Source organism: Trachemys scripta, chromosome 22 (genome assembly GCF_013100865.1).
Source record: "Trachemys scripta elegans isolate TJP31775 chromosome 22, CAS_Tse_1.0, whole genome shotgun sequence".
Lineage (NCBI taxonomy): Eukaryota > Metazoa > Chordata > Testudines > Emydidae > Trachemys > Trachemys scripta.
In genome coordinates this window covers 5,861,646-5,889,224 of record NC_048319.1, presented here as the reverse complement: position 1 = coordinate 5,889,224, position 27,579 = coordinate 5,861,646, and the positions used below count along the sequence as shown (strand labels likewise).

General features: G+C 54.5%; 1 protein-coding gene across 1 annotated transcript; it reads left to right on the top strand.

Moving 5' to 3' along the window:
- The first annotated feature begins 4,160 nt into the window (after positions 1-4,160).
- FGF22 (fibroblast growth factor 22) lies at positions 4,161-20,603 on the top strand. The gene is made up of 4 exons (XM_034755302.1): positions 4,161-4,404; positions 6,840-6,845; positions 19,088-19,191; positions 20,331-20,603. The coding sequence occupies exons 1-4, from the start codon at positions 4,167-4,169 to the stop codon at positions 20,523-20,525; spliced, it is 543 nt and encodes a 180-aa protein (XP_034611193.1). The 5' UTR covers positions 4,161-4,166; the 3' UTR covers positions 20,526-20,603.
- Positions 20,604-27,579: the final 6,976 nt, after the last annotated feature.

The window sequence follows — 27,579 nt, the reverse complement described above, 5'->3', positions numbered from 1 at the left end:
GAACAGCTGCCCGGACCGCCAATGAACCCCACCTCAGCCGGCACCCAGCTGAGCAATCAGGCCTTGCATGGGCTTTGTAGATGCTCTTTCCCCTCTCCGGCACGTCAAGGCCCATCAACAGAGGGCAGCACTGGGGCTGCCGCACAGAGGCCTTCAGTCCCCTGGGGCTGTCGCTAGCCCTCGGGGTCGGATCCCAAGCCGGAGAAAAGATGCCCATTGGCTGCAATGGGCACTGCAGGGAGCCCGGTGTTTTAAAAGACAAAGCACAGCCCGATGCGCCAAAAGCCACAATCCAGCTGCGCAGACTCAGTGGGAACCATGGCCTGAGTCAAGGTCAAATTTACTGCTGATCAGCGGAGGTGACATATTGCCTGGCGTGAAGCTGAAACCAGCTTCCGCCGCTTGGGCCAATATCTCGTAATAGTGCCCAGGATCAGAAAGGGTCCAAAGGCTGCCAGGGCCAGTGCTGGCTTTGCAGTCGCTCCACTGGCCGCCCCACGATTGGCTCGGGAGGAAGCCTGGTTAAAGCCAGGGGCCTGTAGCCTTCCTGTATCCCCCAGCACTCGCTGCTGGGTTTGGTGCATCAAGACCCCGCTTGAATTCCAGGGTTTGCCACATTGTCTTTTGGACAGGGGTTGTTTCATGGAGGCAGCAGCTGATAATAATTACCATGAAAGCACTCGCGTGTGCACGCACAAGTCACACGACGGGTGGTTGTGTGTACGTGTGCTGTACTTGTGTGGGTTTGTGTGTGTGTGTACCTGTGCTGTATTTGTGTGGGTGGATGCATGAGTCACATGATCAGCAGTAGCGCGTGCACACATCAGTGATGCCTACAAATCACATGGCCAGCAGTCATGTGTGTGTTTGTGCACGAGTACATACGTGTGTATGCACGAGTCACCCGATCAGCGGTACCATGCGAGTATGCATGTGTGTATACACATAGGTATGTATGCAAGTCACATGTATATGTGTGTTTGTGTTGCCAAAGTCACATCCCCGGCAGTGTGTGTGTGTATGTGTGTGACTAGCACATCGATACCCACGGCTGCACTCTGCCAGCAGTACAGGTATTCCAGGGCCTGCTCCAGTACCTCGTCATTCTGTCTCGGGGCAGAAATACGCCTGGTGACACGCAGTGACTCACGGGCTGCTATTAGCTATAAAAAAACTGGTCAGGTCAGGCCAGGCATATTTGTGCTCACTTCCCTCCCTGCTGCTAATTAGGGAGAAGAATGTTTGTCAACATAGGACAGTAGCTGCCATCTCCTGCTGCTGGGGACCAACCGGCGCAGCATGACCCCCAAAACACTCTGTGTCACCGCAGAGCCCACCAGGCCAAGGGGCATCCCGGGATTCAGACGTCGGGCCTGTCCGTCGGCAGGTGCAGAGAGTCAGACCAGCACCCGACGTGCAGATGTGAAGCTAGATTCTCTAAAGTGGTCTGGCCTGTTTCCAACTTCCCCCCTCTCCAGAGCTGTCTGTCCAGGGTATGTATAGAACCCCTGTCACCTTAGTACCTCACAGTCTTGAATGGATCTGTCCACACAGCCCCCCCCCCGGGAAGAAGGGCAGTGCTATCATCCCCATTGAACAGATGGGGAAACTGAGGCACAGGGCGACTAAGTGACTTGCCCAAGAGAGTCGGTGAAGAATTGAACTCGGGTCTCTGAGGTCCCAGGCTAGCGCTGGACAACTCTTCCTCTCTAGTGCCTCCTCCAAATGCAATGGTTAGAGGGGATAGGTACGTAATTAGGTATCTAAGTGACATAGTCACATCTCACAGCCTAACAAGGAGGGAGCAGTGAGTCTGGCGTGGGGCTGGGAGGGGGGACTGGCTTCCCTTCTTTAATGCATATTCGAATGCCTCTGGACCCTTTGCCGGAGCTGTGGCTTCCAGCCGGTTACCCTCTCGAGGATCTGGCTAATGGCGCTTCAGGAACCTCATGGCAGAAAGTGGGAGAAAGGGGAAAGTTCTCCAGCAAACAGTTTACTGCTTTAGAGGCGTGACCAAAAGCCAGACCAGGAAAGAGCAAGGGGCAGGTGCAATTATTGGCACTGACGCTCTCGCCCACTCTACAGCTAGGGGTTGCTGCAAATAGGGAGCTCAAGCTACCAAGCGTGGGCCAGACGTTCCCCCCAAAAAGCACAGGCCCGGATTTTCAAGAGCTCAGCTGCACCCACTGTTCAAGCAAGCCTCGGGATCCCGAGGGAGGGACTTGGAATTGTGTAGCTGGCTTGTGCACAGGGAGGGTGACCCAGAGCCTGCCTCTGAAAAGAAACTCAGTTTCGTGTGTCGTGTTTCTGTGAGTTCTCTTCTCAGGCTCTCCCTCCCCCACACTCCCGGCTTCCGTGTCTCCCTCACACGTGTAAACATACACACCGATTTTCACACCACCTGCCGGGCACACAGACAAATCTCCACTTCACAATGTACTGGTGCGAGAAGCCGAAGAAGAGCTGCGGTTGGTGTGAAAAAGGCAGAAGGCTCAGGTGTGTGTTACAGGTAAACACGACACACTGACTTCAGGACACTGCTACACACGCACACGTCTATCCCTGGGGTGAGGAATCACCCATCTTTTACAGAGAGGGAAACTGAGGCACGGTGACAGGACTTGCCCAGGGTCAGTGGGGGAGCTAAGGTTAGAACGGAGAAGGTTGTGGTGCACACCATCTCTCTCTCACACACACACTTGAGTTTCCATGTCACTGCCCCTTGCACAGCCATTCACACTAGTGCCAAGTGGCTGTAAAAGGACCAGGTGGCGATTGGTGGGGCAGTTGCAGGGTGTCGCTGACATTGAAGGGGAGGTGAGGGGGGCACACAGGGAGCTTGTGGGAGGCAACAGAGGATGGAAGGAGCCCTGGTGGCGTGCATGCAATGAGCTGGGCCGACACAAGGTAGGACGTGTGCAAGTGACCACACCAAGGGCAAGGCAACAGACACACACATGCACACGCACACATGATCCCAAGCACACACGCATGAGCCCACACACACATATGTACACACATACGCACACACAAACACAGATATGCACACAAACACACACAAATGCAAACATGCACACACACATGCACACAAACACATACACCTGCATGCACACACCCACACAAACATGCACACACATATGTACACATGTATGCACACACAAACACAGATATGCACCCATGCATGCAGACACATACACACACCCACATGCATACACCCACACAAACATGCACACACATGCATGCACACAAACACGCACACACACAGGTACTCACACACACGTATGCACACAAACACGCACACACACAGGTACACACACACGTATGCACACAAACACGCACACACACAGGTACTCACACACACACATGCACACAAACACACCCACACACAGGTACTCACACACACACGTGTGCACACAAACACGCACACACACAGGTACTCACACACACACACACACGTGTGCACACAAACACGCACACACACAGGTACTCACACACATACACGTGTGCACACAAACACGCACACACACAGGTACTCTCACACACACACACACACACACACACACGTATGCACACAAACAGGTACTCACACACACGCGCACCCAGAGGTTTAAAGACCTCGCAGCCGCGCAGATTTGTGAATGAGAGGAGCCGCCCCGCCCTCCGCCCGCTGCCATTGGCTGGGACTTCGCCGGGCAGGGCCCCCCCCCGGGAGAAGCGGCGGCTTTGCCTGTCAATGGCCGGAGTCCCCGGGTCCGGCCGGCTCCGCGTGGCGTCCGCGCCCCCCACTTCCTCCTCCAGCGCCTCAGACCGAGCCGCAGCCGGCGCCGGGGGGTCCCCGCTGCCACCTGCTCTGACCCTGACCCCAGCAGCGGCCGGGCAGGGGGCACCCGCCTCTCCTGCCAAGCCCCAGGCGTAGCCCGGCTGGGCTCCCCCAGAGGCTGCTGCCCGCTGACCCCTTCCTGGGGGCGGCCCCCTGCCTTAGGAGCCCTGCGGGGAAGCTGGCACCAGGGATGCCCGCGGGGAGCTCTCGCCCGGGCTGGTGACGCGCTCTGGAGAGCGCCCCGCGCCTCCCACCAGCCTGAGCCCGGGCATGTGCTGGAGCCGGTCGTAGCACATGGTCACCCCCGTCCCGCCTGCCGCCTGGACCTCCTGCCCCCAGGACTGCCATGGGGCGGTCTCTCTGGCTCTGCCTGGCCCTCTCGCTGCTCGCCGGATCGGCCCACGGGGACCCAGCCGCCCCGCCGGGGAGCAACCACTTGAGGGCCCCCAGCAGGCACCCCCGGAGCTATAACCATCTGGAGGGCGACGTGCGCTGGAGGAGGCTGTATGTCTCCACCCGCTTCTTCCTGTGCATCGACAGCAGTGGCAAGGTGCAAGGCACACGGTGGAAGGAAAGTCCTAACAGTGAGTATGGAGGGCACCAGGGTGGGAGGGTCCCCAGGGGACATTAGAGGCCTGTGCACCAAGTAGCAGGGGAGAGTGGTTTGAGCACTGGGTTGGGAGCCAGGAACAGCTCCTTCCTAACCCCTGCTCTGCCTCTGGCTGCAACCCTGGGTGCATCACTTTGCCTCTTTGTGCCTCAGTTTCCCTGTCTGTGACATGGGAGGCAAGATTTGGCGGGGGGTGGGGAGGGCTTGCTTAATGTGTGTAAAGGGCTTTGAAGGTGGAAAGCTCTGTTATCAATGGTCCTATCCCCGGGTCCTGATCCTTCCCACCCTGCTGGTGGACCTGGTCTTTTTGCCTGGCTGTTTGGAGCCTGGGTTCCCCCAGGTTCCCACTCCCATCACAAAGGAAAATAACAGTAAGAGAGACACCCAGCTGGGTCATTACAAGCATGTTAACTCTCAGAGATGTTCGTAGGCCTGGGGAGCATCCGTGTATACGGGTGCCGGGGTAGAGAGGTGGTGTGCTGGATACGCTGCAGTAGGTGTTTTTTCGGAGGAATTTTTCTGGAATTACTTAGTCTGGCATGGACATAACCATCACGCACTGAGCACTTCCCATCAGTCGATCTCAAAGTGCTCCATGAAGATGGGTAGGTGCTGTTAGCCCCATTTTACAGATGGAGAAACTGAGGCCCAAAGCGGGGATGCGACTTACCCAAGGACAGGAAGGACGGACCGTGCGTCATGGAGGGAGCAGGGGTTTTGAAAGTTGGGAAGCTCGATTTGAAGCAGAGGTGGGGGAGTTTGGCTCTAGGTGTAGCCATGAAATGTAGGGCCGGATCTAGGTTTGTATTCCAGTTCAGATTCAGGCCCATCTCTAACGGAAACTCAAGTAAGGCCTGGACTTTCAAAGGGGATTAGCAACAGCTTGAAAGAAAGCCTGATTTTCAGAAGGGACCTGAGCACCTGCTCTCTAAAAATCAGGGTTTTAAAGTAGCTTCAAGTTGAGCCCCCAAACTCACTGCGTCACTTTTGAAAATCTTGCCTTACGTATGCGTGAGACAATCTCCTGCAAGGCCACCGGAAATCTCCAGTTCCCCCTGCATCCCAGCCCTGAGACACAGCCCCTGCAGGCGACACACGGCCTCACCAGGCCGTCGGGACATCAGCTTCTTGTCTGATTGCTAATAATTCTCTTTTTAGTTGCACTCGGCACCTGCAGCAATTCTTTGCCCTGTGATTGAGTCGCCTGTCCAGCTCCGTGCAGCGATGAGCGAGTATTTCATTAGATCGTAGGGTCACTTGCCTGCTGCTAATGAGGGTCAGGAGGGGCTTGTGACCTGGGACTCAGGGGATCTGGGGTCACTTGCCAGCTCTGACATTGACCCCTTGTGCAGCCTTGGGTGAGGCACTTTAAAACCCAGATCCTCACTGATATTTAGGTACCTAACTCCCATTGGTTTGAATGGGAGCCGGGCTATATACCTTTGAGGACCTGGGCTTTAATCTTTCTGGCCCTCAGTTCCCCATCTGTAAAATGGGGCTAATAATCCCTTTCCCCTGCCCTTTTGCCTACTCTATGGTAAATTCTTGGGCTCTTTTACTCTTTGTATGTTATCATTGGGGGCTGATCGTGGCCTTAGAGATGCTCTTGTAGTGTTAATACTTAGAAGAATTGCTCTTAAGATGAGTTGGGCTTGAACCAAATTTCTACTGGAGGGGGAGGCTCAGAATCCAGGTCTGACTTTTTGCAGACTGAGGCATCCTCTAGTCTTAACACCCCTCCGCTCCATTAATCCTGGCCCGTTCCAAGCCCGCTTCCCAGACGCCTGGAATTCTGTCCAGCTCTCTCTGCACAACAGACTGGCCCTGAAATGCAGCAAGGTACTTTGCTCCTCTGCCTTTGCGTCAGTGCCCAGAACTGCATCCTAATTAACGCCAGGAGGCCTGGGCAGATGCATGGGGGCCTGTGTTTGCTACAGGAGGCCAGATAGTGTTGTTATGATACCTTTGCATAGGGCCCGAGGTACTTAAGAGTCAAATACGAAGGTGAGGCCACTGCCCCCAATAGCACGCAGCCTGACCCCGCCGGACAGCATTATGAGATGACATCTCGAGTGCATTAAGGGTCAGGGAAAATCACAGCAAGGGGATCAGGAGCATAACATCAGCCGGCTGCTTTAAATAAATAAATTTATGGAGACATCTTATCTCCTAGAACTGGAAGGGACCTTGAAGGTCATGGAGTCCAGCCCCCTGCCTTCACTAGCAGGACCAAGTAGGGATCTGGGGCAAAATCAGTAAGTGGCCCCCTCAAGGATTGAATTTACAATCCTGGGTTTAGCAGGCCAATGCTCAAACCACTGAGCTATCCCTCCCCCCTACAGCAGAGTCAGCTGCATCCCACAGAGAGGCGGTATGGGGAGGAGCACCCAAGCTTTGCCATGATGCTAGACTACAGTAACAACACCACAGGATTAGGCCTATCCCTGGGGCATGAGGCGGCCAGTGGCCCCCGTAGCTAGTAGAGTCTCAGTTGATCAGGGTTCAGCCGTAAATATTTTCACTGTGGAAGCAAAGTCCTGATTCAGTTCCACTCTGTCCCTGCTCTGCCAGTCCCACCCCTCTCCCATCTCCTTGATAACAGCGCTGCAGCTCCTGGCGGGACTTGGCACCCAAGTGCAGCCATGGAGACAGGGATGGGAGGCTGACGGTATCTCGAAGACAAAAGCGCTGGAGTTGGGAAAGCCGCCTGAGATCTGGGCGCAATCCGAGGGATTGGGTCAGATCCCGTCCTCGTTTGCACCCAGGCAGTTCCACTGACCCTAACGAGGGTGGAGTCTAGCCCACCATGGCTATGTGATGACTAACATGGCCCAGATCGGCCGGGGTTACCCTTCCCTGTGAGTTTGGTCGAGTTTATTATTGGTATGACAGTCTGGATCCCGTTGTGCTGGGAACTGAACCGACCGAGAGACCCTGCCCCCAAAGAGTTTACAATCCTAATAAACAAGACCGACAAAGGATGATCTCCATTGTACAGATGGGGAAACTGAGGCACAGAGCGACGGGACTGACTCCACGCAGGGGCTCAGTGGCAGAGCCAGGTCCTTTCTCTAAAGCTGATGGTTGTAAACAACAAGGGCCCAATTGGGAGGATTGCGTCACCTTTCGCTCCTGCCAAGCTCCCCTAGCGGGAGCCGAAGGCTTGGAAAGGAGCAATGAGGGCAGAGCAGTGACTCCATATTGGTCCTAGCTAGCAGCACGGCCTGGGGTGATGTGTGTTTGTGTGTGTGGGGGGGAACTATATGCGGATGCTGCCTGCAGCAGCATTTGCTGTCCTGGAGCCTCCCGAAGGGATCAGTTCCTCCTGTGCGGCCCCCTCTGCTAAGCCTGAGGCTGGCCAAGGTGGGATCTAGGCTTTATTAGGGTGGCGATTTTACTGGGCAAGGGAACAGAGCCACTGTCGGGTTTGAACTCCCAGGACAGAGCCAGCCGCGACTGAGAGCAGACCAGCTTGTGTTATTTGGAGAGAAGCAAATGTCCTTTGTTATTAATAGCAACAACCGCACAGGATCGTGCGACCTGACTGGAGTTGCTGGCACCTAATTAGCTTCTCACCTCCCAGACTGTTTGCGGGCGGCTTTGCTCAGACCTTGCAAAAGACGACCGGTCGGTTTCACTTGTTTCTAGCCAGCGCCGGGTCTGGCTCCTGGGTACTTGTGCAACGCTGCGATGAGTGGGTGGCAAATGCCACAGAGGAGGGGGTCAATTTCCCTCCCCCCAGGGAAAAGATCTGACCCTTCCCATTTTAGGCAGAAGCCAACCAATAACCGAGGGGCTGAAGAGAAATTTTCCCTTAAGTGCCTGCTGCAGGGCTTCATGCACCTTCCTCTGAAGTAGCGGGTGCTGGGGCCTGTTGGAGACGGGGTGATGGCCTGTTAGTCTGATCTGGTCTGGCAGTTTCTGTGCTCCCATTGATGAGAGGCTTTGCAAACTCTGGTCTTCGTAAAACGCCATTTTCATCCTGCCTTTGTCCCTTTAACGGCCTTGATGAGCCAAAACTAGAGACCGGGGACGTTGCGCTATATGCAAAACAGGGACAGAAAACGTTGCTTAATGGAGACCAGTTTTGCTCGTGCTAAGAGATGAAGTGGTGTCCAGCTGAGTGTGAAAATCTAAGGGGGATGTTTTCACAAAAGAGAGTCCGGGGTCTTATTCGGGTGCTGCCCCATCCTGGCTCCACCTCCACACGCAAAACTCTAGTGCTGTGGTGCTTTAAACCTGGGCTCCCTGGCCCATCCTGTCCTGACTGCTGGGTTCACTCCCGCTGGTAACCCGCCCTCTTGGCGGGGAGGATGTGGGCTAGCACCACTTGAATGCTGCCTGTCCTCCAATGCCTTCCCACAATCCCCCCTGGGTGCCTGGAAAGACAGTCAAATCCTCCCCCAAGTCATTGGGGGTGGAGGTGGGGGAATCAGAGAGCAGCTGGGCTGTCTGCAGCACAAAGTGACATGGGATAGGCCCCAGGAGCGCCGTGGCTTTGCAGCAGTGTGACCGCTCACCCCTGGGCTGAGTTAACCCAGACTCAGCTGCTGACCCTCCTGCGGCGACCAGATAGCAAGTGTGAAAAATCGGGATGGGGGTGGGGGGTAATAGGAGCCTATATAAGAAAAAGACCCAAAATCGGGACTGTCCCTATAAAATCGGGACATCTGATCACCCTAGGTGTTCCCACTGCCCCGGGAGCTGCCCACCACAGCAAAGCCCGCCCCAGCCGTGAACGAGGCTGTTAGCTTGTGGCGATGGGTCCGTTCGCCTGCGGCTACGGCAGGCCCCTGTGGCACAAAGCAAAGTAAGGAGCCCGCTGGCTGCTTCCAGAGAGAGACTAATTTCTGTCTAGCCAGCAGGGGGTGCTGCGGGAAAGGTTCTGCCCTGATGGCCAGGGCCAGAGGATGTGCCCAGAACCCCCTTGGCATATAGGTAGCAGCTTCTCTCCGGCTCCAGAAATGAGCCTACCTGTCTCTCCAACTCCTTTGTAACAGCTGCTGAAGCCGCCCCAACTGGGACCATGTTGAACGGTCCTTTCATGTGAAATAATTCGACCTAAATTCTTATCTGTCCGTCCATCCATCCGTCCGTCTGTCTGTCTCTTACGGTGTCTGGAGCCTTCTCCCTTGCTCAAAGTTCCTGCCCGTTTTCCACCCACCTCCTTTACCCTGACCGAGGGCAGCTCCGGATGCTTCTCCTGTCCTCATCTGGGCTTCATCCACTCAGTCGCCCCTGGGAGCTCTTCCCCTCTCTCTGGAGAGTAAGAGCACATCCTCCTCCTTCCCCCCACGGGGGGCCTGGGGCGATGGGGGAAGAATTCTGGCTTGCCGGTGCCGGCCCATCAGGGCAAGGGGAGGTTGATTGCAAACACACCAGCTGGGGGAGCATTGAGTGGGTATCTAGACTCCCTCCCCCGCCCCCCAGCCTCTGCAAGGGGTGCAGGATGCCGGGTGCCTTCCAATTCCCAGCCAGTTTCCCCATCCGTGAAGCGCAATCGGAAACAATAAAGAGCCAGGTGACCTTTGATCCTCAGAGGCTGCCAGGCTTCCTCGGAGCTGACCTCGTTAATGAAAGACTTCCTGCCTTGTGATCACGCACAGGCGCCAGCCTGCCCCTCGCCAGCCTGCCCTGGCCAGATTTACGAGGGACGTTGGGGGCAAGTTTGGCTGGGAACTCCGGCTGTATGACAGCCGGTCAGGCGGCAGCTGGGAAAATGCACCTGGCTCAACCCTGGGCTCTCGCTTGGGGTCTTTGAAGCCGCTGCATGCGTGGCTCCATCCGTGCATCATGCGGTGCCCCCTGCAGGGTCACTGCAGTCTGCACCCGCCCCTTGCACCTCCCCTGTGTTTCGACGGCAAATCTTGGGGGCAGGACCAGTTGACCAGCGCCCGAGTAGAGGGGTGGACGCGCTGCAGGTGCGCCTCCTAGGGGCTGGGCGCGGCCCAGCAGGCTTTGTTCCCATGCTCCGGGCGCAGGGGGCCGCTCTTTGGCCAGGTCCTATTTTGTTTCCACCCCTTCCGGGGTAAGAGAAAGTCCAACACAGCAACTGTCCAATGTTGTTCTGAGAGGTTTGCAGCCCACGACTCTGGGCCCCGTGGTCCGTACACGCCCTTGTCCCAGGGTAGTCAGAAGTCCTGATCCCTTTGTCTGTCTCTGCAGGTTTTCCCCCCACCACCTTCCCTGGTGGCTGATAGAGGAACCCAGGCCCTTTTTCTCCTCCGGGTGCCAGCCCAGGGAGCCTGTAGTGAACAGCCTGGGTCTGTCTATTCAGACTCATCTCTTGCTGCCTCCCACAGGCTTCTTCCTACCCTGGGCTGGCAGCAGGCCTTTCCCCACAGCCCCTGCCTGGGCCTGCCAGGCAGCTGTATTTCTCTCAGGCGCCCCAAGGTTTCAGCCCTCACCCTTCCTTCAGGGCCGTACACCCCAGCATCCTTCCCCAGCGCTCCCCAACAAATCCCCAAACCACAGCTACGCTCTGAAGCCCCTTCTGCCCTTCCCAGCCTCCTCCACTGCGCCGCACTTCCTCTCTCGTGGGTCTCCCCGCAACTGAGGGTCGCCTGATTCCTTTCCCGGTGGCCTTGCTTAATTGACCCCCTCCAGGTGCCAACAGGTAGCTGATTGAGTGCCGGAGCTCCCATTAACCCTCTCCAGGGCTGCCCAGAGGATTAGGGGGCCTGGGGCAAAGCAATTTCGGGGGCCCCTTCCATAAAAAAAAAGTTGCATTATTATAGAATACTATATTCTTGTGGGGGCCCCCTGCGGGGCCCGGGGCAAATTGCCCCACTTGCCCCCCCTTGGCAGCCCTGAACCGCTGTGCCAGTGTGGGGTGTATACCCCAATCCAGCCTGGTGCAACGGGGCTCTGATCCCTAGCTGCTCCTGCGATACAAAGAACAACACATCGGGTGCTGTGCTGAAAACCCCACCTGCCCCAAAGAAAAGAGGTTTGTCAGTGTCCCTGAGTGGATTTCACGCTCTCTCCTCCCAGGGCTGGCGCCACTAAGGGGGAGGCTTCTGTAGCTCATGGTAGAAGTGTGTGGGGGGGTCTTTGTCCTCCTCGAGTGGCAAATCCACAGAAGAGCCTGTGGGAGCTGCCCGTTAATGGAGTTACTCCTTTCGCTCAAGCATTAGAGGGAATAGTGCTAATGAGGGAATTCCTGCTCCGGAATGTGGGGAAGGAGACACCCTCCCAGGGAACCGCTGCTCTGGAGAAAGGACACAGAGAATGGAGATCCACCCCCCAGAACAGAGCAGTCCCGCCCTGGCCTCCCATACCTGCATGCTGTGCAGCAGAGAACCTGGCCGTGTCCTGAGCAGGGAGACGTTTGCTTCCAGACCTGCTCTGCTGAGACCTGGTACTGGGCTCAGCGCAGAGATGGAGGAGGCATGAGACCCAGACGCCAGATTCTTGTATATTCATAGAGGCTGTGCATGGGGAAGAGCGGCGCAGAGAGGGGATTGGAAGGGGATCCTAGAAAGGGCCCCCATTGTTTTTTCTCGGTGTTGCTTCCTCTGGGTTCAATATGAGAGTTGGGATTTCCCAAGAGCGTAGCGTGGGCTCGAAATCTGAGCAAGCACCTGCGGGCCAGGAGCTCCGAACCTGAGTGCCCAGCTCTGCTGCTGACTTGCTGTGTTAGCTTGGGTGACTCTTGGCCCCATTTGTGCCTCAGTTTCCCCAGTTGCAAAATGGGACTGAAAATACTGACCTCACTCCCCAGGCTGTTGTGAGAACTAGCCATTTGCACAATGCTTCGAGCTCCTCGGGCCCCAGCCCAAGGCAACCTGAACTCTCATCACACCCCTGGACGAGCAGGTTGTGCTAAGGACCCTGAGTAAAGCTGAGCGAGTAGCACCAGGAATGGCAGTGCAGCTTGCCAGTGCCAGCGTGGGGGGCTGTGAAGGAGTCGGCGGCACACGTGGGGAGCTGGGTGTCTGCGCAGAGGCTCGCTACTGGCCAGAGCAGGAGCTCCGGGAATCTGGAGATGGAGTTTCCTGAAACTGCGCTGGGTGTTTCCATTGTAAACCCTGCCTTGTCTGGCCACATGCCTTTCGCATTAGTGACGCTGCTAGGAGATCTGCCAGCCAGCCAGACACCTCTGGCCGAACACAGAGCCAGACCCCAGGCGAGGTCTGTATTACAACTGCACCTCTCCTCTCTTCATGTACTCCCCCCACCCCCCCACACACAGACTCCTGCTACCCATCCAGGGGACATAAATCCTCCCCCAGCCCTGTTCACACACGCACACCACTCATCCAGCTGCATTCCCTCCACTTGCACCCTCATCCACCCACATTCCCACGTGTGCACACCCTGTGCCACTCACATCTCCTCCTCCTCCCCTCGTTCAAACACACACCCTGCCTTGCACTGAGCCATCCGCCTTCTTTCATATACACACAGCCGCACACCTCCACCCCCATTCTCACCAGTGTGCAGGCGTGCACGCCTCTCCATCCATTCACATAGACACACTGCACCTTTGCATCCCTGTCTGTGCAATGCATGTCGTGTGTACCTGTGCAAGCTACGTGCGTGGCATGTACATCTCCATTGCATACATAGCGTAGTGTGTGCAGGGTACATGTGTCATGCAGGCCACATGTTATTGTGTATATGGGGAGAGCATCTATATCAGGGGTTCTTAAACTGGGGGTCGGGCCCCTTCAGGGGGTCGTGAGCTGTCAGCCTCCACCCCAAACCCCACTTTGCCTCCAACATTTATAATGGTGTTAAATAGATAAAAAAGTGGTTTTAATTTATAAGGGGGGGGTCGCACTCCGAGGCTTGCTCTGTGAAAGGGGTCACCAGTACAAAAGTCTGAGAATCACTGATCTATATGGGATTTGTTTATGCATGTACTGTGTATATATGCATGCATGAGGCATGTGCCCATGCATGTATACACGCCCCAGACACACCCAAGGCCGAGTTCTTTCTCTTTCCTTGGAAGGTGGGTCAGTGGGTTGCAGGTTGACATGAGGAAGTCGTCCTGGGCCCGGCCTGGAGGGTCACGGGGGACGTGGCTCACACAGCTAGGACACGGCAGGCGTTTCCCAAGAGGAAGGGAAAAAAAGTAGTTAGGAAAAAAAACAAACGCAGCCCCGGAGGTACTGGGGAGTGGGGGAGAATTGCAGTTTTACCACTTTAATCCCTTCAGTTCCTCTTTCCTCATCTTTTTGTACCTCCCCCCCCCGCCACTCAGCAAAAGCAGCCAGGAACTAGTGGCAGGCTTCCACTCCAGCCCCCCCTCAGGGGGGAGTTAATATAACAATTAGCCCTTAGTCTCTGGGGCCGGTTCTTCCCAGACCACCCGGGCACCAGGAGCTGAGGAAGGACCCCGGGAGGGCTCGGATGTGAAGGAGCCTGGGATGATCTAACAGCAGGGGTCTGTGCCTGAAGATCAGGAATCACATTTCGGCGAAACGCACAACACGGCTGCCAATTAGGGGGGAATAAATCAGGGGTCAGCGCAGGTCAAAGACTGACAATTTGTTCCAGCCAAGTGGAGGTTTTGCTTGGATCCCTTCCGCCTGGCTCTGGGGAAGGAGCTGGTCCCAAGGGAGAAGGGGAAAAGAAATCACACAACAAAATTGGACTTTTCCCCGCAGGGAAATCAGTCCCCAACTTTCATCTCCTTGCCTGCGGGAAAAGGACGACCATGGCTGTGGCTAATGCAGCCAGGTCCGAGCTGGGGTGATTTTGTTCTTTGCTGTTTGCTGATCTCGCTGCCCGTGCAGCTTGGGATCAAAGCGCTGGCCTGTTTTTCAAGCTGGAGCTCAGAGAACGTAGCGCTGGGACAGAAATCCCAATTCCCCAGCCAGCGCCCGAGACATAACCGTGCTTTCCCTTCCAACCCAGAAGCTTCCAGGATAAGTTGCTGGGCTGGTGGAGAAGGGGAGGGGAATTCCCTCCACTCTAGGACTATTGGGTGAGGTTCTCTGGCTTGTGTCACGCGGGAGGTCAGACGACGAGCATAAGTCTTATCCCAGACTGCACCCGTTCCTGTGCTCACAGCACCTCTGGTGTCTCAGTCGTGCTAGGCCTTTGGATGGTGCTTTCTGTGCTGCTCCCAGCTTCCTGGTGAGTGAACGCGCTTTCCTGCTAGGGGGTCTTGTCCATACCAGATGCAACGTCTTCCCAACATTCCCTGCAGCGGGCACTGGGGCCATCAGTGAGGTGGTTTGCTCAAGGAGATCTATAGCAGAGCTGGGAACTGAGCTCAGGGCTCCCACGCCATACCCCGGGGTCTAAACCCCAAGGCCATTGTGCCAATGAGCTGGTTGTGACTAACAGCGTGGGAAGTTTTTGAGTAACTGATCACATCACGAGTATAAGTGGGTCTAAGGGAGTCTAGGTTAATTATTATTATTAACAGGGCCCGCTCCAGGCACCAGCTTAACAAGCAGGTGCTTGGGGCGGCCAAGGGAGAGGGGCGGCACCTGCGGCAATTTGGGGGCGGCAGGTCCCTCACTCCCTCTAGGAGCGAAGGACCTGCCGCTGAACGGCTGCCGCCGATCGTGGCTTTTTTTTTTTTTCTCCCCAATTGCGGCCACCGATCACGACTTTTTTTTTTGCTTGGGGCGGCAGAAATGCTGGAGCCGGCCCTGATTATTAAGCACCTTCTCTATCACATCTAACCCCAGCTGCTTGTCTTCACGGTCAAGGCCATTCACGGCCGATCCCCACCCGAGCTCACGTCTCGTTCTCCACCATCGACTCCCGCCTCCGACCGGCCCAAGATCCCAGCCCGTTGTTACATTCCCCAAACAAGCCCCTTTGTGCCGTCTCCCACGCTGCCCCCTCTCTCCCTGGAAACATCCACAAAGCTCCCTCCTGATCCGCCTTCAGACGCTCCTCTGCTGTGATTCCCACAACAAACCTGACAGCGTTTAAGCTGCTGGTGTGCCTGGACCGCTGCTTTTCATCCCGACCGATATTGGCTCATTGTTTCCGTATAATCCCCTGTGTCTGGATCCCTCTATTTTCTCTGGTCTTATACTCCAATTGCAATGTCCCTGGGGCAGGGACTGTGTCTCTGTTCTGTTTTCAGAGGTGGCGTATTTGCATGCATGATGTCTATGCACCAGGGCGCCCCCTTGAGCCTGGCTCAGCTTCAACGCCCCAACCTGCTGTCGTGAAAGCCAGATCCCTAGACTGTTCCCCGTTCCCTTTCAGTGGCTGTCTATGAAGGTGGAACCATTGGGGTGAATGGGAGTCTATGGGAAATCTTGCCACCAGAGAATTCCTCTGGAGCCTTCAACAGAGCCAGGCCCGTCAGACAGCTCAGAAGATGGGAAAGGTCAGTTACCCCACAGCTGCCACTGTTTTGTAGATAAACCTTGGCCTCTCGCCTGCGTTGAAACCAATTTTGGTTGGAAATATCAAAGGCCGTCTGTCAGGATTAAGGGGCGCCTCGTCCCATCCCCGGCTCTCGACGGCAACTGGAATTTGTCTCCACACGTTAATATCTAATTTGTATCTACTGGCACACAGAGCTCCCCCAAAACTTACACAAGGCGCCATCCTTTTGTAGCAGCCATTCACGTTCATGCCCAGTGCCGCCAGCCCAGTGCCAATCCCAGATGAACCAGGGCATATCAGGGCTGACAGCTATGTCCTCGGAGAGTGGCAGCAGCTCTGGGAGCGAGAGATGAATTTCAGAAGCCCTAATTGACCTGCTTGCAACTTGGGATACAGATCCTAGACTAGACTACACAGACTGCTGCCTGCATGGCCCAGAGCAGCTACCACAATGCAGAAAGGTGGCTTAGTCCAATCTTCACAGATTGGGAGGGTGGGGCAGTGAGGCAGGAGTGCACGTTTAGAAGATTGGAGGGTGGACTGCAACACCTTGGTGCCCTCGATGATGCAGCCATTAGAGGGCTGAACAGTCTAGATATCAACTTGGGGCACGTACAAAAGAAGAAAATGACATTGCTCTGTGCCTCAATTTCCCCATTTGTACAAGGAGGATAATGATACAGACCTCCTCTGTAAAGCACGTTGAGATCTACGGATGAAAAAGCTCCATGTAACCACTAGGTATTAGCATCATAAAAACACCATCACCCTAAGGGCGTTGTCTGCATTCAGGAATAGCCCCGATTCCGGCATCTGAGTAGCTGGCCCCTGAGCCCAGACAAGGGCAGGAACTGTTTGCACTGATTAGCTCAATCAACATCAACATGTGCGTGTCATCAGGACAGTCTGGTGAGCTACATTAGTTTTCTTCTTTGTGCATTCTGTGTTGTCTGAGTGCCTGGGGATAGAGGCTTTGGGGCAGATCCGCAGCTGGCATAAAGGTTTCAGAGGACTAGCCGTGTTAGTCTGTATCAGCAAAAACAACGAGGAGTCCTTGTGGCACCTTAGAGACTAACACATTTATTTGGGCATAAGATTTCCTGGGCTAAAGCTTATGCCCAAATAAATGTGTTAATCTCTAAACTGGCCTAAAGTCTCTGTAGATCCATTGAGGTCAGTGGCTTTCTGCAGCTTCACCCCAGCTGAGGATCATCTCTTGAGCCGAAGCCAAGTGAAAAGTCAAAATTTCTAAGTGATTCACACAGTGAAAAGGGCTAGATTTCATTTCCAAATCATCAAAACCACCCGCTACGGAGATATTTTGACTTTGGTTCATTTTGTGCTACATTAAAAGTCTAAATGTTTTGACTGTGGTCTGTATTCTAAATTATACCATAAAAGTTGAAACAATGAAGTCAAAACGAAATCACTTCAATAATTTCCTGTCCGATGTCGACAACATCGATACGTTTCCGCCAATTTCGTCGAAGCCACAGTTCCTGATGGAAAACTGGCAATGGAAAATGTGTAAGCAGTTCTACTGAGCACGCTGTCAGCTCTCTACACACAAGGCTGGGGCAACCCAAGGAAACTGGATTACCCTCCCTTAGTGCGTATGGCTCAACTCTGTGCCATGGGCGGGATCGGATTGGAAGGATGAAGGCCGCAGAGCGGAGCTCTGCAAACCCAGTCTCCCCCTCCAGCCCAGTATCAAAGGGCCTTTTTGTTTTGTATTGGGACTGGAAGGAGAAACCTTTCCAGGCCTGGAAGAATTGAAAGGTCTCTCTGCTGTGGGCAGGGACTCCCTTTTTGCACCTGGTATGATGGGGCCCTGAACTATCACAAGACAAATAAATAACACAGCAGCCATGCATTGTTGTCAAGCTCTGAAGCAGTGTAGGGCTTACCTTGGCATTTCTCAATGGACTCATTTCTGATCTTACACTGCTGAAAACTGGGCGTCACTCCATTGATCTCCATGGAGTGACTCCAGATTTTCACGAGAAGAACCAAGATCAGAGTTTGGCGCAAGAGGTCCTCAGTGAAAGTGCATCATCTGTCCCCACTGCACTCATCTACAGCCCCAAAATCCCAACATGGCCAAAGTCTTCATTTAGATTGAAGCTTTTTGGAACATGGCTTTCTTCATTGTGTGTATGGACGCTTAGGAGAGTGGGGCACCGATTTCTGATTGGGGGATCTTGGTGCTCCTGCAACACAACCAATAATTAGGAGGCTGTGTTGCCCAGTGCCTAGCGCACAGGACTGGGAGTCAGGAGACCTGGGTTCTAGTCTCATCTCTGCCCATGACCTTGCCAGTCACTGCTTATCTCTGTGCCTCAGTTTCATCTCCCTCCGGTTGTCCATTTAGATGGTAAGCTCTTTGGTCATGCACTGCTGGTTATTCTGCCATCCCTCCTTAAAGCTCTCCTTGGCCAGGGAGTTTCAATGGAGCAATTTACAAAAACAACAAGGAGTCCGGTGGCACCTTAAAGACCAACAGATTTATTTGGGCATAAGCTTTCGGGGGTAAAAACCTCACTTCTTCGGATGCATCGAAGAAGTGGGTTTTTTACCCACAAAAGCTTATGCCCAAATAAATCTGTTAGTCTTTAAGGTGCCACCAGACTCCTTGTTGTTTTTGTAGTTACAGACTAACACGGCTACCCCCGGATAATGGAGCAATTTGTAACTCAGTCACTTGTTGGTTCACTTTCCAGCCTCAAGTCACTCCCCTGTCAAGTGACACGGGGCAAGGGAATATCTTTTATTGGACCAGCTTCTGTTAGTGAGAGACACAAGCTTCTCCGCATAAAGCAACGCCTTGTTAGTCAGGTGACAGCAGCTGTCTGTCTCTCAGCTTTCTGGTGATGGGAGGCATTCAATTAACTCAAGTCTCCTACGGACTGTTACTGGGAAATCAAAGGTCAGGCAAGCTGAGGGAGTGATAGGAAGATGTTTTGCTACCGGCAGCCTTATTGACAAAGGTCCAGCCAGAACCATCCACACATGGGTGCCCTCGACAGATTCCAACCTAGCTGACTGCACTCTGCCTCCCTTGAACAGTTCAAATTGGATGAAAGGCTTCTTAGGTATTGAATAGTATTGCTGTAATAAGCTGCTAAATGCTGCCACCTTCCACCCCAGAGGTGGCTGCATTTCAGTAGCAGGCAATGCGATGCCTTCCATTGGCACTCGTACAAAATGTGTCTCCACAGGGGCTTTGCTGGCTAACGAAATGAAGCGCCTGGGCCCTGCGCCATGGCAGCCCAGCTGTTTTCCACACCCACTTGCAGCACGGTTCCACTCTTCCCATTCAGTGCCCTGAATTCTCTGTTTCCCCGCAGGCATCCTGGAGATCCGGTCGGTGCGAGTGGGCGTCGTAGCCATCAAATCCGTGCACACGGGTTTCTACCTGGCCATGAACAAGAAGGGGAAAGTATACGGGTCGGTAGGTAGCAAGCTGTTTTTCCCCTCCTCCTCGGCCCTCCTTACAGGACGCTCTGTGGGGAGCACGGCTTGTGGCTTCGTTCTGGACCAGGGATCAGACTGGTCGGCTGGAGAATTTGGGATAGGGGCTAGCAGGACCCTGTTCAGTCCAGCCCGGCATTCAGGACATTGTGCCTGATGCTGCTAAGTCAGGGGGTGGGTAGGTGCTTAGAGACAAGCAGCGTGCTGCTAGAAGGAAGCCCTCACTGCTGGGGGCCGGCAGCACATTGCTAAACGGATGCACACGTTGCTCGGATTCTTGCTCTGTTACACCCCACTCCCTTCCTGGAGCTGGAACTCTCCGGCTGTAACCTCGGAACTTCATTCCCGGCCAGGAGCCGGGGATATAACCCCGGACTCTTGAGGTTCCTTGCTCTAGCCCCCCCCCCCAGTCAGAAGACACCCCCCAGCCGCACCACACTCACAGCCCCGTTTCTGTCTCCCCAGAAGGAGTTTAACCCCAACTGCAAGTTCAAAGAGCGCATCGAGGAGAATGGCTACAACACCTACGCCTCGCTGCGCTGGCGCCCCGGGAACCGCCCNGTGGGCGTCGTAGCCATCAAATCCGTGCACACGGGTTTCTACCTGGCCATGAACAAGAAGGGGAAAGTATACGGGTCGGTAGGTAGCAAGCTGTTTTTCCCTCCTCCTTGGCCCTCCTTACAGGACGCTCTGTGGGGAGCACGGCTTGTGGCTTTGTTCTGGACTAGGGATCAGACGGGTCGGCTGGAGAATTTGGGATAGGGGCTAGCAGGACCCTGCTCAGTCCAGCCCGGCATTCAGGACATTGTGCCTGATGCTGCTAAGTCAGGGGGCGGGTAGCTGCTTAGAGACAGGCAGCGTGCTGCTGGAAGGAAGCCCTCATGGCTGGGGGCCGGCAGCATATTGCTAAACGGATGCACACGTTGCTCGGAGTCTTGCTCTGTTACACCCCACTCCCTTCCTGGAGCTGGGGCTCTCCGGCTGTAACCTCGGAACTTCATTCCCGGCCAGGCGCTGGGGATATAACCCCGGACTCTTGAGGTTCCTTGCTCTAGCCCCCCCAGTCAGAGGACACCCCCCAGCCGCACCGCACTCACGGCCCCGTTTCTGTCTCCCCAGAAGGAGTTTAACCCCAACTGCAAGTTCAAAGAGCGCATCGAGGAGAACGGCTACAACACCTACGCCTCGCTGCGCTGGCGCCCCGGGAACCGCCCCATGTTCCTGGCCCTCAACGGCAAGGGCAGGCCCAGGCAGGGGGACAAGACGCGGCGCCAGCACCTCTCCGCTCACTTCCTGCCCATGCTTGTCTCCTGAGCCGCACGCAGCCGCCCCGGACTGAGGCGGGTTGGGGGGTTGTTTTTTTTAAAAGGACTCTTTTTGTGCTATTTATTATTTTTTGGAATGAAAAAGGAGATGGGCTCTGCCCCTGCGCCGGGAGCGGTGAAGGATTTAAAACCGCTGCTTGGATCTGCTCTCCAGTGAGCAGCGCTGGACCCCCCCACTGGGCTAGAACTGACTCCCCGTGGACCCAGGAAGTGGAATGATCCTGCGTGTGTCACCCTGAGCGCTGGCAGCTCCCCCACCCCCCCGCGTGGCATAATGCTCCAACCATTGTTCCCTCAAAAGACGGACCACGGCTGAAGGGAGGCTGAGCCACCCAAGTGGGAACGGCCAGACACTTTGGGGTTGTTTTTGTTAAATGACGTATCAATGCACATGTACACAGTGTCTGTCTGTAAACGGCCAGGCAAATTAAAGCCCTGTTCTGTACTTTTACAGTAGCCATGGGGCTGTGCCATTGCAGGAGGGCGAGGGGTAAAACCTCTGTAGTTTTGCTCTTCTGGGGTCTCTGTGCTGCCTCCGCTTGGCTTTCCCAAAGCTGAAAGTGCTCGTCTACAACTTGTGCCTTTCCCAGACAGAGCGGACGTCAGCCAGCTCTGGAACACGGCAGCTAGATGGGCACAGCCGTGATTGCCTTCGCTACCTTGGTCAAGGGCGTTGAGATCTACAGGTGCAAAGTATTAGCTAGGTACAGCACCGAGACCTGTGATGGAATCGGTCCTGAAGAGCAAAGCTAAGAGAGAAGGAAACAGGGCACAGATGGTTTGAAGAGAACCAGCGGCTCCTGCTTTTCTGAATCCTTGTCTTGTCTCCCCCTTTCCCCACCACCAAAGGGCCGATAGGGCTTTAAAGCACAGCGCCATGAAGGACGCCCCATGGCCAGCGCAGAGCCCGGCAGGGGTCAGACTGACAGCACACAGCTCAAAGAAGGGCACAGGCCCCAGTGAGCTCACTTTGCCCGAGGACGTTGGATCCGGACAGTAGCCCAGTAAAGGGATCAAGACAATGGAGCCTTTCGGCCCCCTATAGGGCGGCTCTGACTCGCCACCTAGATCCTCGGGACTCATGACCACCCCTGGGCATCCCCAGTAAGGACCTAAATAGGTCAGCGCTGGGAGTGGCCAGATTTGGTCCAGGTGACGAGCTGGTCCCAGCAGTCAGAGTAGGGTGGAAGGGGAAAGAAGCAGGAGAAACAGATACGACGTCCTGGTGGGTCCCATTAATACAGGTGCCCCTCTCCCCCATCCACAGGCAATGAGCTGAGAGAAAGTGAAAGCCACGGCTCCATTCAAGCTCTTGTCAAACAGCAGGAGACTCCATCAGGGAAGGGTCCTCAGGAGACTGCTGGAGCCAGAGAGACTGTGCAGAGATAAGATAGCGAGCGAGTTCGGGGTCCACTCACAGCCAGACTAGTCCCAGGAGGCCAGGGCAAGGCAGCCTGCCTAGCTCAACAACGGTACTGCAGGGGCATCTCACTTCACGGCACCGATAACGTTCCCAGAACACGCTTGGACTTCATACTCCTCCTTGGTTCCTCCACAGATAAGGACAATCAGAGGGAACCAAAGGGCTCCCAGGTGCTGAGAGGACTGTGCTCTCGGCATGTGTTCACCAGGTTACAGCCCAGCCTGCAATCCCAGCCCTACGCAGTGGATTTCAGGCAGGGGAAACAAGGCCTGCCACAATGAAAGCAAGACACCCATGCTTCCTTCTAAGCATCACTACGCAAGGAGTCACCCTGCTGCTACCATCTGTATTCGGGAGGAAATTCCCTTCTCCGCACCTCAGCAGCACGAACCGGGGCAGTGACTGGATTTCCTATCCCTCGTCACCCGGCAGGAAGAACAACTTCTCACCCAAGGCCTCCGTGCCGGAGCAGCGGCAGACTCTGCCCTTCCGGTTGGGCTTTCTGGGTAGGCGCAGGGCACGCCAGCCGGAGAGGGGGAGCCAACGAGGTAGGTCTGAAGCCAGGTGGAGAGAGGTGCTGATGGGTTCTAACTGCTACGAAGCGGCGGTTCAAAGCCGATCGCTGTGTGCGCGCTCCTCGTACCTGCGAACGGCGCCAGCTCCGCTATTACATCCAGCAGGCGCTTGCCCCCACACACGCAGTGCAGCACGCTCCCGCTTGTAAGGCCGCCCAATCACTTGGGAGTCTCCGCATCTTCAGCACGAGGAAAACACATGCCAGTTGCTCATGCGCCAAGCACTACGGAACGACTTGGAAGGTGGGCTGCAAACCGACGGGCAACCCAGATCCTGCACTCCAGCTGTGACCCTGTTGAGGAAAGGAGTTGTGATGCAGCCGCCCTGTAAGGGATTATCATCTGGGATACAGGAACATCGACAGGCCCCAGCTGAGATCAGGACCACACTGTGCAAGGTGCTGTACATACAGCGACATCCCTTCCCCGAAGAGCTCACAATCTAAATAGACTGGACAAAGAGTAGGAGGGGAAACTGAGGCACAGAGCGAGGACGTGACTTGCCCAAGGGCACACAGCGGGTCAATGGCAGAGCCAGGAGTAAGACACAGATCTCCTGACTCCCAGGGTCAGAGCTGTAGCCTCTACACCAGACCGCTGCTCCAGCCTGACCAAGACATTCCGATCTTGGGTGTATACTAGACAGGCTCCCCTCTGACCTCTCTCAGGTGCAGCAGACACACTTCCTCCTCTGTGCTGGTAGGTGAACTGGCCTATCTTCATTTTACTGCTGCCAGCTTCTCACACAGGGGCGTCGGGCTGTGCCCAGGACATCAAAGGCTCCACTGTGGAATCAAGTAAGAACAGCTGCCTGTTCCTAATCACTGCGCTTCCAGCTGAAGCAGCCCCTCCCGGAGCAGGAAGAGAAGGAGGAACGTATAAGAGGGGAAATCCCTAGCTCTTTAGAAGGAATCAAAGTCAAGCTCCAAGGAGCAGCCCAGTTTCTCAGTAACTAAACGAGGCTAGTGGACTCAAGCCACCCCATCAGACTGAGACAACAGCTTCCCTAACACAGCAGCATCCTCTTACAGTGCGGGAAAGGCCACCTGTGATCCCGTATGGAGCTCCTGATCTCACCCACTACGAGACAGTCCAGGAGATCTGCTGCAGGAGAAATCTATTCGCCCCCACTCCCCATCTCAGGGATTAATGTTGGAGCGCTGTTCTGGCCAGAAAAGCTTCCTTCTCCATGAGACCCAGAGCAAAGCACAGTGGGATGGAAGCTTTAGATTTTATTAGTTGGTTAGATCCCAGGGATTCAAGCCCCCAACCAAAACCAGTTCCAGGAAGTGCCTCATTTTGCACCTCACCCTGTTTATGGCATGCAGGTGTGCTGGTCTGAGCGACTTCCATAGCCCCGTTACTGAGCACTCGGGTAATCTGACCTCCTCCCAACACCCCTCTGAGGTAGGACAGTGCTTTTACCCCCAGCTTACAGAGGCAGAGAGATCAAGGCCCAATCCCAAACCTTTAAGGATCTGAGCCCAAGGTGTGTGGCACAGCAGGGAATCGAACCCAGATATCCAGAGTCTAAGGCTAGTACTTTAGCCACTGAGTGTGTCTGCTCCGTGTGTCTGAAGGCAACTCGGTCCTTAAAGGGGCACAGGCTACAGCGCTGACTCGTTTCCTTTGAAGAAAACAACCGGGTGAATGTAGCGATCTCGACGCTGGCTGGAACCAGACATAGCACAAGCCCGGAAGCGTCCCACACTTCTGGCCGTGCCCAGTTCTGCAACACCCGTGCTGAGCCAGGTTCTGGAGAATCAAAATTGTGCAGAAACCATGACTTGTTTGCTTTGTCACCAAACCAGATTTAGAACTGGTCTGTGTTCAGGGGAAAAGCTCCCGCATTAACCCTGTGGTGCCTCTTGCTAAAGAGAATCAGGTCTCACACCACCACAGTTAGCCATAAGGGCCTGGAGAGGAAACTCTTGGGAGCTTTCTGGCAGTTTGTGAGACTGTGTTTTACAAACATGAATGAATGAAGCCGCCCTATACCTGTGTGGAGTCGGGAACATCCCCGTTTTACAAGTGGGAAGACACAGCAAAGGTGTCCAAGGTCTCAGGTTCTGTACCCAACTCTGCCATCGACTATCTCTCTGTCTCCCAGGCCTGTGTTTTAATGACAAAGTAAATGCTTCCTTCTGTCCATCCTGGGTCTAAACCCACTCATCCTCAGAAGCAAGGTCCATGGGCTATGAGAGAGCTGGCCCTCAAGCAAGGCAGCCCGGGTGACAAAATTCCTGCCTCACCAGCCAGCTCAGGACGTTCCAAACAAGCCACCGACCCTGACGCCCCGTGCCGAAGATTCCAGCCTTTTGAAAGCTCAAAGGAACTTCCCAACGACACGTGTCCACTTGGCAAGCGCGATGGGAGAAACATTCCAGCACCGCTGCTCAGGTGTAACTTCCCTGGATTAGACCCTGGTGTGAATCCCAGGCATGCTTTCGATGGCCACACGCTGCACGCACAGTTGGGCTTTTTCTCCAAACATTTTAGCAGCTCCATCCTCTAGCAAAATGATCTAGTTTTTCTTCCGAAACAGTTTAAGAAGAGGCTCTAGACAAACATCCATCCTCCCTTGGATGATCTTAAGACACAGCCCTGTGCTTAAGGGTTTCCTTAGACTCCCAGTAGCCTCAACAGCATAGCTGAACTAGGATGGATCAATGCCCTGCACGTGACAGAGCATAAAGAACTGGAGGGAACCAATACCCTTCTGGACTGATTTTCTTAAGGACTCAGCACCGAGCAGCATCCCATTGAGAACATCTGACCACTTGCCTAGATGGGAGCAGAACTCTTTGGAAAACCTCGTCCTTAACGGGAAGGGGTTATGATGTCATGATCTAACTCTCTGGGAGGATGTGGGGTCCCCACTCCTGATTTGAGGCTTTGGGTGCTACCACAACCATCACCACTGCGTGTTTAAACACCCCCTGGGTTTTCATGGCACCGGTCCCTCCTTTATGTCAGTAACAAACTTGAAGTTGCACGTCCTCCACAAAGCAGGGCTAGAACCATCTTGCCCTAATGCATCTTTAACAAATCTATAAAAGGCAACATATGGTGCAGAAGGCACCTCTGCGAGTATCTCAAGAAAGATGCAGTTGAAAGTCGTTGAGGTGTCAAAGCGACTGTCTAAAGGAGATACCCGGAGTACCATACCTTCCTTCCCACCCAGAGTTGTCAAGTTAACATGAAACAGGTCAAAAGATTTTCAACAGCACAAGGCAACTGAGAAGCGAGCCGAGAGGGTTTGAAGCGTGTGGCAATCCAAGTGACCCAGCTGGCATGTAACAGCCAGTTTGTTTTATGAAGTGTCGCTGGAACAGAAAGTACAGCGGCAGGATTGCTCAAGTCATCCTACCAGCCTCTCCCATGGCCCCACTTCACAAACTGGACTGTCAACAAGGGGCCAGCAGCCAGAGTCTACCAGCTCCTCCCCCTTTCCACAGCGCACCGGCTTCCTGATTGCATTCTTACCCTTTCAGAGCACAGCCGAGTTTCTGCCCTTGAATCCTGAAAACAGAGACTGTCCTAAAAGCCAACCAGCAATGGGGCCTTAGGACAACAGGTCAATTTAGAGGAGTCACCAGCATCGTAGCCCGGCAACATTAAGCAACGGGAAACCGGTGGGACACAGGGAAACTCCAGATTTAGTATGAAGCAGAACAAACCCAAACAGTCTGGGTAGTGGAGCTAAGCTGGAGAAGTCAAGGAAGGGTCCATAGGCTGATTTTTCCAGGAGATCCAAACACTCAGAGCCCAGATAGTTAGGTTTTGGTTCTAACTGCATTTGCCCCAATGGAAATCCATATTTCCCCGCCATAGTGTAAGGCAGTCACTTTTATATGGATCACCCTAATCACAATGGGGTGACTCGATGACTTTGGCCTTTGTCACTACACATCCTATAGTAATAGTGTCAAACATACAGCCCCAAGCCAGCATGGTACATTTATGTGGCCCACGTGGAGTCTAAACTTTCATTTTATAAAAAGGTTTCTAGCCCCCCAGTTATGAAGATAACCTTCCAAACGTGCACCAAGTGGAACTGCAGCAGTGGAGTCTGCCTGAGTCTGCAGCAAGCCTGAAACAATGAGAGAGGTACGTACTTCCTCGCTTACCGTTAACCTGACTGGGGCGATAACGCACATGACCAACGACACTTTAGATGGCAGGTGAACTATTTCTGGTTTTCGCAGATGGGAGGAGGGGAAAAGGAATGGGAGCTGGCTCCACCGGTGGGGGACTGGAAGTTACTGAAAGGGAGGGAAAAGAGGTGACAGACAGACTGGAGGAGAGATGGAGAAAGGTGGCTGGAAGAGGAAGAAAGCCAACCGGTCTTAATCAGGAGCATATTTCCCTGAGCACAGCAGCAAGGGCAGAATAAAAGTTTAGTTACAACATAAAGGCATCAAGTATCGGGGGTAGCCGTCTTAGTCTGTATCCACAAAAACAATGAGGAGTCTGGTGGCACCTTAAAGACTAACAGATGTATTTGGGCATAAGCTTTCATGGGTAAAAAAACCACTTCTTCAGATGCCACAACCAGATTGTTTGAAACCTCTGGGCCTGTTGCTCCACCTGCTGGCAACACACAAAACTGCAACGGTGAGTTTGCAGGGTATAACAGCTTCTTCCTGTTAAAAACCTCACATTACTTGGGGCTAGTCCACACTATGGGCCGGCGCAACCCATTAGGTGACCTAGGCAGTCGCCTAGGGCGCTAACATTTGGGGGGCGGCGGCCGGATCTTTGACTGCCCCGGTCATCGGTGGTATTTTGGGGGCGGGACCTTCCGCCGCCTAGGGCGGCAAAAAAGCTGTGCTCCTGCCACACTACAAAGGCTTTGGGCGAAGTCCCCTAGGGGAGATGCAGCTTATACCAGCAAAAGGAGTTCTTCTGTTAAACCATCTCCCCGAATGACATTAGCTACACCAGAAAGAGTCCCTTTTGCGGTATAAGATGTGTCTACATAAAGGGTTTTGCTGGCAAAGCCATGAGTTGGGGGGGTGATTTTTTCCACACTCCTGACATAG

What these genes read in the sequence shown, in the direction of transcription:
- FGF22 (XM_034755302.1), top strand. Translation starts at nt 4,167, where the DNA reads ATGGGGCGGTCTCTCTGGCTCTGCCTGGCCCTCTCGCTGCTCGCCGGA. An exon ending in AGGGGAAAGTATACGGGTCG is followed by an intron (nt 19,192 to 20,330) that starts GTAGGTAGCAAG and finishes CTGTCTCCCCAG; the next exon opens with AAGGAGTTTAACCCCAACTG.